The 12,755-nt window shown below is 41.5% G+C and overlaps 1 protein-coding gene across 1 annotated transcript in view; it reads left to right on the top strand.

Moving 5' to 3' along the window:
- usp14 (ubiquitin specific peptidase 14 (tRNA-guanine transglycosylase)) overlaps positions 1–12,755 on the top strand; it is a 44,978-nt gene that overhangs the window by 14,530 nt on the left and 17,693 nt on the right. The window contains exons 4-8 of the mRNA XM_080194292.1: positions 1,283–1,387; positions 2,313–2,416; positions 3,171–3,229; positions 7,967–8,097; positions 10,391–10,471. Of these exons, the coding sequence (XP_080050418.1) occupies positions 1,283–1,387; positions 2,313–2,416; positions 3,171–3,229; positions 7,967–8,097; positions 10,391–10,471 (480 nt within the window). The remainder of the gene's footprint in view (positions 1–1,282; positions 1,388–2,312; positions 2,417–3,170; positions 3,230–7,966; positions 8,098–10,390; positions 10,472–12,755) is intronic.

Here is a 12,755-nt window from a genome sequence, read left to right as displayed (position 1 = left end):
AATAATATTGAAATGAGCCTTTGAAGGCTTATTGCCAGAAATCTGTCGCTGGCAGAGGCACTAGGACTGGATGCCCAACCTGGCCCTGCTGCGCTAATAAATTAATGCAACAGAATGGGAGAATCGTCCCCTCCCACCCCCCAAGTCATCTCTCCTTATTGCAGTAATTGACTCCTTAATAGTGTCAAACAACCTCCCTTTTTATACCCTTCTCTGATTCGCCTAAAAATCCATACCCAGGAATGTTAAGTTGCTAGTCTTGACTTTTCCGTGACCTTTTTTAAATTAATTTGTGGGACACAGGCATCGCTGGCTGGTCAGAATTTATTACCCATCCCTAGTTGCCCAAGGGCAGTTGAGAATCAACCACATTGCTTTGGCTTTGGATGGCAGATTTTCTTCCCTAAAGGGTATTAGTGAACCACATAGGTTTTTCTGGCCATGGTTTCATAGTCATCAGAAGATTCTTAATTCCAGATTTCTCTTTTTATTGACTTCAAATTTTATCATCTGCCACGGTGGGATTTAAACTTGGGTCCCCAGAGCATTAGCATTTTTTGATTTATAGTCTTGCAATAATATCATTAGTTCATCACTCCTATATTTCTGTGATGGCAACAATATCAGATTTTATGTGTCAATCTATGCCTTTAATTCATTAGCCATACCTATTACACTCTCTTAACATTAAAGAAAAGACCATCAAGTCTTGCCTTACCTCTTGACACTCGATATACTTGAACTCAGTGAGCTGCTTCCTTACTGTGTTCCTCTTAATCTTCCTCATTTTGGCTCCTAATGAGTTTCAAAAGCACTATGCTATGTTGTTTCTCCTTCCTACACTACAGAATTAATCACATTTCAAATATACTTGTTTGGCTGTAAAGTGTTTTATGACATCCAGTGACCCTGAAAAGCACTATTTAAATGCAACTCTTCCTTTTTCCCCTATATTCTCACTGTAAAGAAATTCAGAATCTAGCTCCTGATTCACTTTTCTAAAGAACTTAAAACTACGTAATTCCTTGTATTCTGTCTTTAATTCCTCTCAATTTTCAAGATTTTAAAATGTAACTTTAATATTACTTCACCACCATTTGCCTTTTTACTGTTTTCAGTTTTTATGGTGCCCCTATGTCTTCTCTTCTGTTTCCTTAATTTTCAAAATTATGCTTGTCCAACATCAAATGTAAATGACCTCTAAAGGAGCATGAAAAATTTGGCGTATTTGCTGGGATGTGAAGATTGCCTAACTACAAATATTTGTAATTAAAAATTACAGGGGATGACTTTGCTAATGATGGGGTCAGCAGAGGCATTGCCTGAAGAACCAGTTGTGCGTCCAACCTTTATGGAAGACATGACAGAAGAGCAGCTAGCTTCAGCTGTAAGTATTTTCAAAAATAACATTATTTCTGCAACAGCATACTTGTGTTATTGGTGGATCTATGAGGTGGTTCAAGTGTGCACTGCCTTTAATGTCAGTAGTTTGGGGACTAAGGATATCTAACATCACAGTTGGAGCCTCAATAACATGGAAAGTTGAAGGGCAAGGCCTGAGTCCTCAGCATCAACAACATTATGTGAAGAGCTATATATGCTTGTGCATGGATTGACGTTCTGACTACATGGCAATTCCTTGACCTTTTTTTTTATTTACAAACCCATCAAAGATGGATTCCTGTATGAACATTTTCTGGTTAGATTGGCCTCTTACTTTGGCCTCTTAAAGTTGGTTAGCTCTGGGCATTGTGAAAAAGAGCAGGAAGAAAGATTTATGTGGATCTTAGCTGTACGCAAGGTCTATATATTTGTAGCAAAAGTGGAAAAAATTGCAATTGCATTTAAAAGCAAACTTTCTGATTCGTTGAAATTTTTACGGGCTGTATTTATTCTATACAATGTAGTGAGTGCAGAACTCCTGGAAATTATGTATTGCAGTAAAATTTGTTATTTGAATATGATTGGATCTTATAAAGATGATTTTGCTACATGAATTTGATTGAATTTTTGGAGATATAATAGGTTGATGCTTTGCAATCTGACAATAGGAACTCCACAGTATAACATCAGATGGATGTGTATTTGCAAGACTTTTAACAGATACGAACAATCATTGAACCCATTCCCCATTGAACAATCAATGGGGAACTTTAAAATTTCCTATCTTAATATTTTGTAGAACAAACATTATGGAAGTAAAGTCTGTGAGGCACCTTTCTGTTCATGCTGTATCAACATGTTTGATGGCCATGCTGAATTCTGGGATCTTCCTATAAATGACTGACTATTACGTTTTCTTTTGTTGCTAGATGGATCTTCCATGTGGGCTCACCAATCTTGGAAACACTTGCTACATGAATGCTACAGTTCAATGTCTGCGTTCAGTGCCTGAGCTCAGGGACACCCTGAAAAGGTAGGTGGTCTTGCAGCAAGATTTAGAATATCTACAAGTTGGCTGGTGGGCAATTACATGATAATATTCCCCTTTTGAAATGTTTAGTACAATCAACATAATTTGTTTTAAAGGATTTGAATTAGGTTGATATTGCTTCTATTTTTACAATACTTCAAAACACTGACTAGGAAATTAATGAATCAAATGAAGCAGTTGTAATAATCTGAAATGTCAGTTGTTGAACGTAATTAGGAATATGTTGCAGAAGGTTATAAAAGAGACTGAATTGTTTCTCACTAACTTATGCTCACACTTGCACATCTAGTTGCTGCAGATTACAGGTTAGCGTGATTTCAAATGCCTTTCTTAATTGTATGAAGTTCTGAAATGGAGGAAGATAAGTAAAAAGCTTTGTTCTGTGCTGCATTGTGCATTTAGAACATTTAAAATTTAAAATAAGTTATATAGCTAACTGATTTCATGGAAATATGATTTGCAATTACCTCAAATGCCATTGTAATATGTTTATATAAAAGGAACTAAACTTAGCAAGGTTGCCATTAAAAAAAATCTAGAACATTTAGCTACATGCATTAATGAAAAGATGTATGCTAAAAATCTGTAATGGAGAGCTTGTAAAATTTTATGCAGTGCCAGATCACATTAAAAGCAAACAAATAATTCTTGCTGCAAATTAACAAATATCTTAAAAAGCGCCATCTATGTGCATCTCTGTCCAATTTACTGAAAATATTTTCTCAAATGCTCCTAGGTTTAAAGGTGCCTTGAGAACTTCAGTAGCTATGACTCCACCGCAGTATATAACAGCAGGTGAGTACTGTCTTATATTGTATACATGTTTTAATTGCTTCAATTTATCCTATCCTGTTTTCCCCCTCTGAGACAACAGGAAAAAGTTACATCCCTCCTGATCACTCCTCTGGGTAAATATATGCATTTTGTGACTGAGTCATGATCACCAAGAAGAACTAAGCCATGATTTTTTTGTCATCTAAACTGAAGGTTCACTATTGAACTTGGCCTTCTGAGCTGGAAAGGTGGGATGCATCAATTAAAACACACTATTTTGATTGTCTAACAATGTTTGCTGGCAAGTGTGTAAAATGTGTATTGGAATTGGTTGTAATGGCTCTTGCTAGCCCTCATAACAAACAAAAATCAATTTAACAAGATAGAGAACCACGGCTATCCATGGAACTATGCTACTTCATCTTGAGCAGTGTACAAAAGCAGTCTCTCGGCAATTATTCGCTGAACTGTGGCATTTGCTGTGATTGTTTACTAAGGGTAGGGCACAGAAGCAGGCCCTGGTCTGCCTCAGCTAGGCCAGGGATCAAATTCCATGCTGCTGGTGTTAATCTGATCCATACTAGTCGACCAAACAATCAGCTAACTGTGTGTAATTTTTTTTTATGTTGCACTCCATATACTTGTATGTGCACACTTTTCTGTGTCATGGTTCGTTTATGATTTTCGTCAACACTCTCAATGTAAAATGCCTCTAAGCATAATGGCTGTCCCCTTTTATATATAAATAATTACAGTTGTATAAATAGTTAGTTATAAATAATTACAGTTATATATAAATAACTACTGTTGAGGAGGAATCAACTGGGGATAGCCAAAGGGAGCAGGTCTCTGGGGGTGAGCCTAGTGTGAAAGCTCAGGTGGTTAGGGGCTGTAAAAGATTGGGCCTAGTGATTGGGGACTCCACAGTTAAGGGGACAGATAGGAGAGTTGGAAGTAAAGGTAGGGACTCAGGGCTGCTGTGTTGCCTCCCAGGGGCTGGGGTCCGGGATGTATCAGAAAGGGTATTCAGGACTCTTAAGGGAGATGGAGATCAACCCCAAGTTATAGTTCATGTGGGGACACATGACATAGGGAGGTTAAGGGAAGGGGATATTAAGCAGAGGTATGGAGTTGGGGTGGAAACTAAAGGCCAAGTCTGATAGAGTAGTTATCTCCGGACTCTTGCCTGTGCCACAGGATAGTTTAGAGAGGAATAGAGAGAGGGAAAGTTTGAACTCGTGGCTGAGGGGATGGTGCAGGAGGGAGGGGTTCAGGTACTTGAGCAATTGGGGCTCATTCTGGGGAAGATGGGACCTCTATAAGAGGGATGGTCTACACCTGAATCAGAGGGGGACCAATATCCTGGGGGGTAAGTTTGCTAAAGCTATGCAGGGAGGTTTAAACTGATTCGGAGGGGGGGGTGGGATCCTGAGTAGAGGGGTTGAAAGTGAGGGGGGCATAGATGGGGACTGCAATGCACAGCATCGCAGGGGTGGGGTGGAGCAGGGTTTGAAATGCGTATACTTTAATGTGAGGAGTATTCGCAATAAAGTGGATGAACTTGCAGCGTGGATCAGTACCTGGGACTTCGGTGTTGTGGCCATTTCAGAGATATGGATAGAGCAGGGGCAGGAATGGTTGCTGCAGGTCCCGGGGTTCAAATGTTTTAGTCGGAGTAGAGAAGGAGGTAGAAGGGGGGGAGGGGTAGCATTATTGGTCAGGGACTGTATCACAGTGTCAGAGAGGAAGTTTGATGAGGACTTGTCTGTTGAGGTAGCATGGGCGGAGATTAGAAATAGGAGTGGAGAGGTCACCCTGTTGGGAGTCTTTTATAGACCTCCTAAAAGTTCTAGAGAGGTTGAGGAAAGGATTGCAGAGACGATCCTGGTTAGGAGTGAAAGTAATAGGGTAATTGTTATGGGGGATTTTAACTTTACTAATATTGATTGGAATTGTTATAGCTCTAGCTCGTTAGAGGGGTCAGTTTTTGTACAAAGCGTGCAGGAAGGTTTTTTGACTCAGTATGTAGATAGGCCAACTAGAGGTGAGGCTATATTGGATTTGGTGCTGGGAAATGAGCCAGACCAGGTGCTAGACTTGGAAGTTGGTGTGCATTTTGGTGATAGTGACCACAATTCGGTTACGTTCACCTTAATGATGGAAAGGGATAGGCATGAACCTCGGGCCAGTGGTTTTAGCTGGGGGGAGGGTAATTATGAGGCTATTAGGAGAGAATTAGGAAGCATAGGTTGGACTAGGAGATTACAGGGACTGGGAACGTCCGAAATGTGGAGTTTTTTTCAAGGAGCAGCTACTGCGAGTCCGTGATAGGTATGTCCCTGTCAGGCAAGGAGGAATTGGTAGGGCTAGGGAACCGTGGTGCACCAAAAAAGTAGTTTCGTTGGTTAAAAGGAAAAAGGAGGCTTATGTTCGGATGAGACGTGTGGGCTCGGGTAGTGCACTAGAAAACTTTAGATTGGCTAGGAGGGAGTTGAAGAGTGAGTTAAGAAGGGCTAAAAGAGGACATGAGAAGACTTTGGCTGATAGGGTTAAGGAGAATCCTAAGGCATTCTATAGGTATGTCAAGAACAGAAGGTTGGTTAGGGCAAGATTAGGGCCAGTTATAGACAGCAGAGGGAAGTTATGTGTGGAACCGGAGGAGATTGGAGAGGCATTGAACCAATATTTCTCTTCGGTGTTCACGCAGGGGGACATGGATATAGCTGAGGAGGACACTGGGTTGCAGGGGAGTAGAATTGACAGTGTTACAGTTGATAAGGACGATGTGCTGGATATTCTGGAGGGTCTGAAAATAGATAAGTCCCCTGGTCCGGATGGGATTTACCCCAGGATTCTCTGGGAGGCAAGAGAAGTGATTGCAGAGCCTCTGGCTCTGATCTTCAGGTCGTCGTTGGCCTCTGGTATAGTACCGGAAGATTGGAGGTTAGCGAATGTTGTCCCATTGTTTAAGAAGGGGAACAGAGACTTCCCTGGGAATTATAGACCGGTGAGTCTCACTTCTGTTGTGGGCAAGGTTTTAGAAAAAATTATTAGGGATAGGATTTATAGTTATTTGGAGAGTAATGAATTGATTGGAGATAGTCAGCATGGTTTTGTGGCGGGTAGGTCGTGCCTTACTAACCTTATTGAGTTTTTTGAGAAAGTGACCAAAGAGGTGGATGGGGGTAAGGCAGTGGACGTGGTGTATATGGATTTTAGTAAGGCGTTTGATAAGGTTCACCATGGTAGGCTTCTGCAGAAAATGCAGATGTATGGGATTGGGGGAGATCTAGGGAATTGGATCAGGAATTGGCTAGCGGATAGGAGACAGAGGGTGGTGGTTGATGGTAAATATTCATCATGGAGTTCGGTTACGAGTGGTGTGCCTCAGGGATCTGTTTTGGGGCCGCTGCTGTTTGTAATTTTTATTAATGATCTGGATGAGGGTATAGTTGGGTGGATTAGTAAATTTGCTGATGACACCAAAGTCGGAGGTGTGGTAGATAGTGAGGAAGGGTGTCATAGTTTGCAGGGAGACTTAGACAGGTTGCAGAGCTGGGCCGAGAGGTGGCGGATGGAGTTTAATGCGGAGAAGTGTGAGGTAATTCACTTTGGTAGGAATAACAGATGTGTTGAGTATAAGGCTAACGGGAGGACTTTGAATAGTGTGGATGAGCAGAGGGATCTAGGTGTATGTGTACATAGATCCCTGCAAGTTGGGAATCAAGTAGATAAGGTTGTTAAGAAGGCATACGGTGTCTTGGCGTTTATTGGTAGGGGGATTGAATTTAGGAGTCGCAGTGTTATGTTGCAACTGTACACAACTCTGGTGTGGCCGCACTTGGAGTACTGTGTGCAGTTCTGGTCCCCACATTACAGGAAGGATGTGGAGGCTTTGGAGAGGATGCAGAGGAGGTTTACCAGGATGTTGCCTGGTATGGAGGGGAGGTCCTATGAGGAGAGGCTGAGGGATTTGGGGTTGTTTTCGCTGGAAAGAAGGCGGCTAAGAGGGGATCTTATTGAAACATATAAGATGATTAGAGGTTTAGATAGGGTGGATAGTGATAGCCTTTTTCCTCTGATGGAGAAATCTAGCACGAGGGGGCATGGCTTTAAATTAAGGGGGGGTAGTTATAGGACGGATGTCACGGGTAGGTTCTTTACCCAGAGGGTGGTGAGGGATTGGAATGCCCTGCCTGCTGCAGTTGTAAATGCGCCTAGTTTGGGGGCGTTTAAGAGATCCGTGGATAGGTTTATGGACGAAAAGGGATTGGTTTAGGTTAGTGGGTCATTGTTTTGTAACTGGTCGGCGCAACATCGTGGGCCGAAGGGCCTGTTCTGTGCTGTTATGTTCTATGTTCTGTAAATAATTAACTGTCTTGGTGTAACTGTATGCCTTCTAGCCTTGATGGTGTTGTAAAGCTTTCCCACCATTTTGCTGAAATAAGAATGTGGCTGAACTCCTAGCTGACTGCCTACATGTTCCCAGTCCTGATTGTTCAAAATCAGTTGCTTGCTTCGTATTCCAAACTGATGCTTCTAAATCATTGCACCCCCCGGCCCCCCGCACCTGACAAAAATTCTTCAACCATCAACTCCAGGCTATGTTTTCAAATTTTATTTGCATCTGTTTGAAACCCCAGTCTTTTTCCCCCCTCAGGCTCAATTACATCCTTCAATTTATCAAGGACGATATGATGACAGATCCACTAGTAGCAGTAGAAATGATAAATTGTAATGTGTTTTTGTTTATTACAGCTTTTCGAGATTTGTTTGATTCAATGGATAAAACATCCTCCAGCATTCCACCAATAATTCTACTTCAGTTTCTTCACATGGCCTTCCCACAGTTTGCAGAAAAGGGAGATCAAGGACAATACCTTCAGCAGGTTAGTTAATTTAAAAAAAACTTAAATGTTTTCTGCTGTTGATCCTCATCCTGACAAAAATAGAATATAAAAACTTTTTTACCTTTAGTGGGATAACTAATTTCTCATAGGATATTAAGCAATCATATTTGATTCTTGTCTATCTGATCTGGAAGATTAGCTGTCTTTTTCTTTCTACCTCTAATTATGATGGGCTGTAATCCCCCTGGTGACTAAACAGATCTTCTTTCCTCCATACTGGTGACAATCGTATGGTAATCTGCTTCGCTACTATGTTTTGTGTTGGCAGTAGGTCAGGAACGTGGAAACAGGAATAAGCCATTCAAACCCCTGACCATGTTTTGTTGTTCAATTAGATCATGGCTGATATCTAAATACTTTTTGCGCGGCTTGATTCTATATCCCTTAATATCGCGACACAGCAATCTATTGATTTCACGTTTCAAATTTTCTATTGATTCAACCTTAATTTTTTTTGGAGAAAGTTCTCAATTTCTAATACTTATTCTGTGGAGAAGTGTTCTCTGACATTACCTCTGTATGCCATAGCTCCAATTTAAGTTGTGCCCCCTTTTTCTTCCCTATCAAAGGAAATATTTTTTCCATCCAGCCTATTGATTCCTTTTAATCAATTAAATTACCCCCATCGCCTACACACAAGGGAATATAAGACTTGCCTGTGTAATCGGTTCTCATAATTTAACCCTTTTAATCTCAATATCATTCTGGTAAATCTACATTTCACCCCCACCAAGGCCAAAATATCCTTCCTGCGTTATGGTGTGTAGAACTTGACATCATCTAAATTGGGTATAACCAGAGGTTTACTCAACTAATAACTTTTTTCACTAAGATCAACATTTAATTGGCCTTTTTAATTATCATAGAATCAAAGAATCCCTGTAGTGCAGAAAAAGACCATTCAGCCCATCAAATCTGCACTGATGCTAATCCCTCTAATCTATCACATCCCCAGACATGAAGGGTTAATTTAGCATATCCAGTCAAACTAATCTGCACATCTTTGGACTGTGGGAGGAAACCCACGCAAACACAAGGGGAATGTGCAAACGCCACACAGTGACCTAAGCCAGGGATCGATCCCTGGTCCCTGGAGGTATGAGGCAGCAGTGCTAACCACTGCTGCCCCACCATGCGTTTGTCTATTATCTTTGATTTCTGCACCTCTCCACACAAAAAGCTGTAGAAATCTGGAATTTTCCCTTCAAAAATGTTGAGGCTGGGTCAGTAGAAAATTTGAAGCCTGAAATCAATAAATTGTCGTGTAGAGATATTCAGGGCTGTGGAATCCAGCCAGGTAAATGTCATTAAGATGTAGAATAGCCATGATCTAATTGAATAATGAAACAGTCAAGGGGTTGAATAGTCTATTCCTGTTCCATGTTAAGGGCAGTACTAACCTTAATCTCTTTGCTGTGTCACAATTCCTAGCCATCATCACACCCACACACACCACCACCACCCACCCACATTCCCCCCAGCTCTCATCGACGCTATCTACTGAGCCGCCTAACTTGGTGTCATTGGCCAACTTGGATGTATGGTTGTCTATTCCTCCTTCAAGATATTTTTTGAAAATACTGAAAAATTGTGGCATCATTCCAGATTCCCTAGAGTCGCCACTAATCACATGCTGCCAGCCAGGATAATACCCATTGCCCTGACTCTGTGTCCCGTATCTATTAACCAATTTAGGAACCATATCAATAGGATGTTTTCACTTGCATATACTGCAATTTCTGTTAACCATCTGTGGTGTGGAACCTTATTGAGCGCCTTCTGTAAGTTCATATCATTAACACCCTTAGATATGCCCTTCTCTGCAATGTTTGGTGCCTCCTTCACTAGGTTTGTTTGACCAGGCTTAACTTTTCAAATCCATGCTGGCTGATCAGTTCATATTGGTTCCAAGACTCCAGTAACATTCTCAAAACAGATGTTTGATTAAAGGGCTTATCATTTTTTTCATTTATCTTTGCTACCCAACTTAAATAATAGCTAGACAAGTAGGGTTAATAACACCAACTGCAATCAATAAAGAGCAGTCATGCTACTTGAGTTTAAAATCTTAATAATTATGTACCCAATGTGGTATTTTACTGTTCCGTCAATTTATTTGATAATGATTCTTATTTAGCTGAGTTGCCAACAGGTGATTGCTATCCAGAGTAAATTAAAGGCCAAGACAAATTATTAAATTTGTAAAAGTGCTATCTCTGAAGCTTATGACTCCTGTGAGATTTCTAATAGTCTGTATGTTTCCCCCTATTAGGATGCTAATGAGTGTTGGATACAAATCATGAGAGTGCTGCAACAGAAGCTTGATCCTATAGAATCAGAGGCACCTATGGAGGTAAAGATACAGCTAACATAGAGATTTCTATTCTATTTGTACATTTTTTAAAATCTATGCACAGTATTATCTGTCTTAACTTATCATAGCTATCTCCTAAAATAAAAGTTACTGCTATGGTTGTTTACATCGAAACTGAGCAATATCCCTGCAAACTTCAGTCCCATTGGTGTACCTTTATTTTCTTCTCATAAGGCATTGACTCCTGCTTAGGGATAGTTTCCATAGGCGCACCACACCCTGGTGATCGTAATAGCCTGTGAACTTTGAATGTTAATGATGATTTGATCATGGGAAATAGCATGATGAATCCAGTGTTTAGCCAATTGAACAGTTGCATTTTCAGGAATGGATAGTAATCAGAAATGGGACATTTGGCCTTTCCCCACACTTCCTGCTTTAATATAGGTGTGGTGAGGGCTAAAGTATCATCGCACTAACTTGTGGCCAGTTTACTGGTACAAATAGGATTGCACCAGCAGCTTTCATGGTTAATGTGCTTCAGCTGCTCATTGTTTAAACACTGTGCCATTAAGAGTTGGCACAGTGGTTAGCGCTGCTGTCTTACAATGCCAGGGACCTGAGTTTGATTCCCAGCTCGGGTCACTGTCTGTGCGGAGTTTGCATGTTCTTCCCCGAGTCTGCTTAGCTTTCTTCCCATTATCTGAAAGATATGTTAATTAGGTGCATTGGCCATGCTAATTTTTCCCTCAGTGTACCTGAACAGGCGCTGGAGCGTGGCAACCAGGGGATTTTCACTGCAATGTCATTGTGTTAATGTAAGCCTACTTGTAACAAATAAATAGTCTGCATTAGGAACAGGGTGAAGATCACACATTCGTAATAATGTATATCCTCATTGCTAATTTCTAATGTTTTAAAACTGGACAGTGATCTTTTTAAAATGGTTGAAGCAGTGTCTGTCTGGAACCCTGAACAAAAGGAGCTTTTTGGCAGTATTGCAGAAACTTCTGCTTAAGAACATAAGAACATAAGAAATAGGAGCAGGAGTAGGCCATCTGGCCCTTCGAGCCTGCCCCGCCATTCAATAAGATCATGGCTGATCTGTCGTGGCTCAGTTCCACTTTCCCGCCCTCTCCCCATAACCCTTAATCCCCTCTCTTATCAAAAACCCATCAACCCGCTTCTTAAAAATATTTAGTGAGGCAGCCTCCACCACTTCAACGGGCAGAGAATTCCAGATATTCACCACCCTTTGAGTGAAGATGTTCCTCCTCAACTCCGTTCTAAACCGCCCCCCCCCTTTATCTTGAGGCTGTGCCCCCTAGTCCTACTGTCTTTTTTGAGCGGGAAGAGTCTCTCCACCTCTATCCTATCCATCCCATTCATCATCTTATACGTCTCAATGAGATCTCCCCTCATTCTTCTAAACTCTAACGAGTACAAGCCTAGTTTATTCAGCCTCTCCTCATAGCTCAACCCCCTCAACTCCGGTATCAGCCTAGTAAACCTCCTCTGCACTCCCTCCAAGGCCAAAATATCCTTGCGCAGGTGCGGCGCCCAAAACTGCACACAGTACTTCCTTATCCCTGAAGAGACTCTAACCAACCCTGTGGGCTGCAGAGACCAAATTCAAAGGAGAATATACGAAGGATGTTTACATTTCATTAGCCAGGCTTGGCCTACTGAAGCTGTCTGCTAAAATAAAGATCCTTGCAGCCTCCTGATAAGACTTAATGGTTGGAACATTGTTAATGTCAGAACCCTAGATAAAGGGATGTGCACCCTTTGTCATAACCAAAATGGAGAGGTAGGAGTCATGTGGCACGACTCTATTCCTCCCTCGTCCACCACCACTAAGCTGGTGAAACCTATAATGTCCTGTGGAGCTGCCATATTTTCATCTACCTAGCAGGAGCGCAGAAATGGTCTCTGTCCAAGTTTAAGTACCTGACCCCATCTAAACTGTTTCTACTGGAATTGCTGTACCATCACTTACAAGGCAGGCACACAGATGAATCAATCCCATCATGGAAGTCAGCTCTACTGGAAAAATGAATTATTCAGTGCCAGTTCAGACTGCTGATCTCTGAAGGAATGCACCATTGATCTTGGATTCTGGACTCTGGGCACGTGTAAAACAGCTATTTGTCATAGTCTTTGCCTGTAAATCTTTCTTCTCTATTTCCCCCCCCCCCTCCCCTCCTTCCTATCGCCATAACCCTCCGCGTTTCCTACAGGCCTTTGGACATTAAGAGGCAATTTGGCGTGGCCAATCCATCCATCCTGCGCTACTGAACTGAGAGAGGAAATGCATTCCGAT

The sequence above is a fragment of the Carcharhinus amblyrhynchos genome, chromosome 8 (genome assembly GCF_965287045.1).
Source record: "Carcharhinus amblyrhynchos chromosome 8, sCarAmb.v2.hapA, whole genome shotgun sequence".
Lineage (NCBI taxonomy): Eukaryota > Metazoa > Chordata > Chondrichthyes > Carcharhiniformes > Carcharhinidae > Carcharhinus > Carcharhinus amblyrhynchos.
This window is presented reverse-complemented; position numbering and strand designations above follow the sequence as displayed.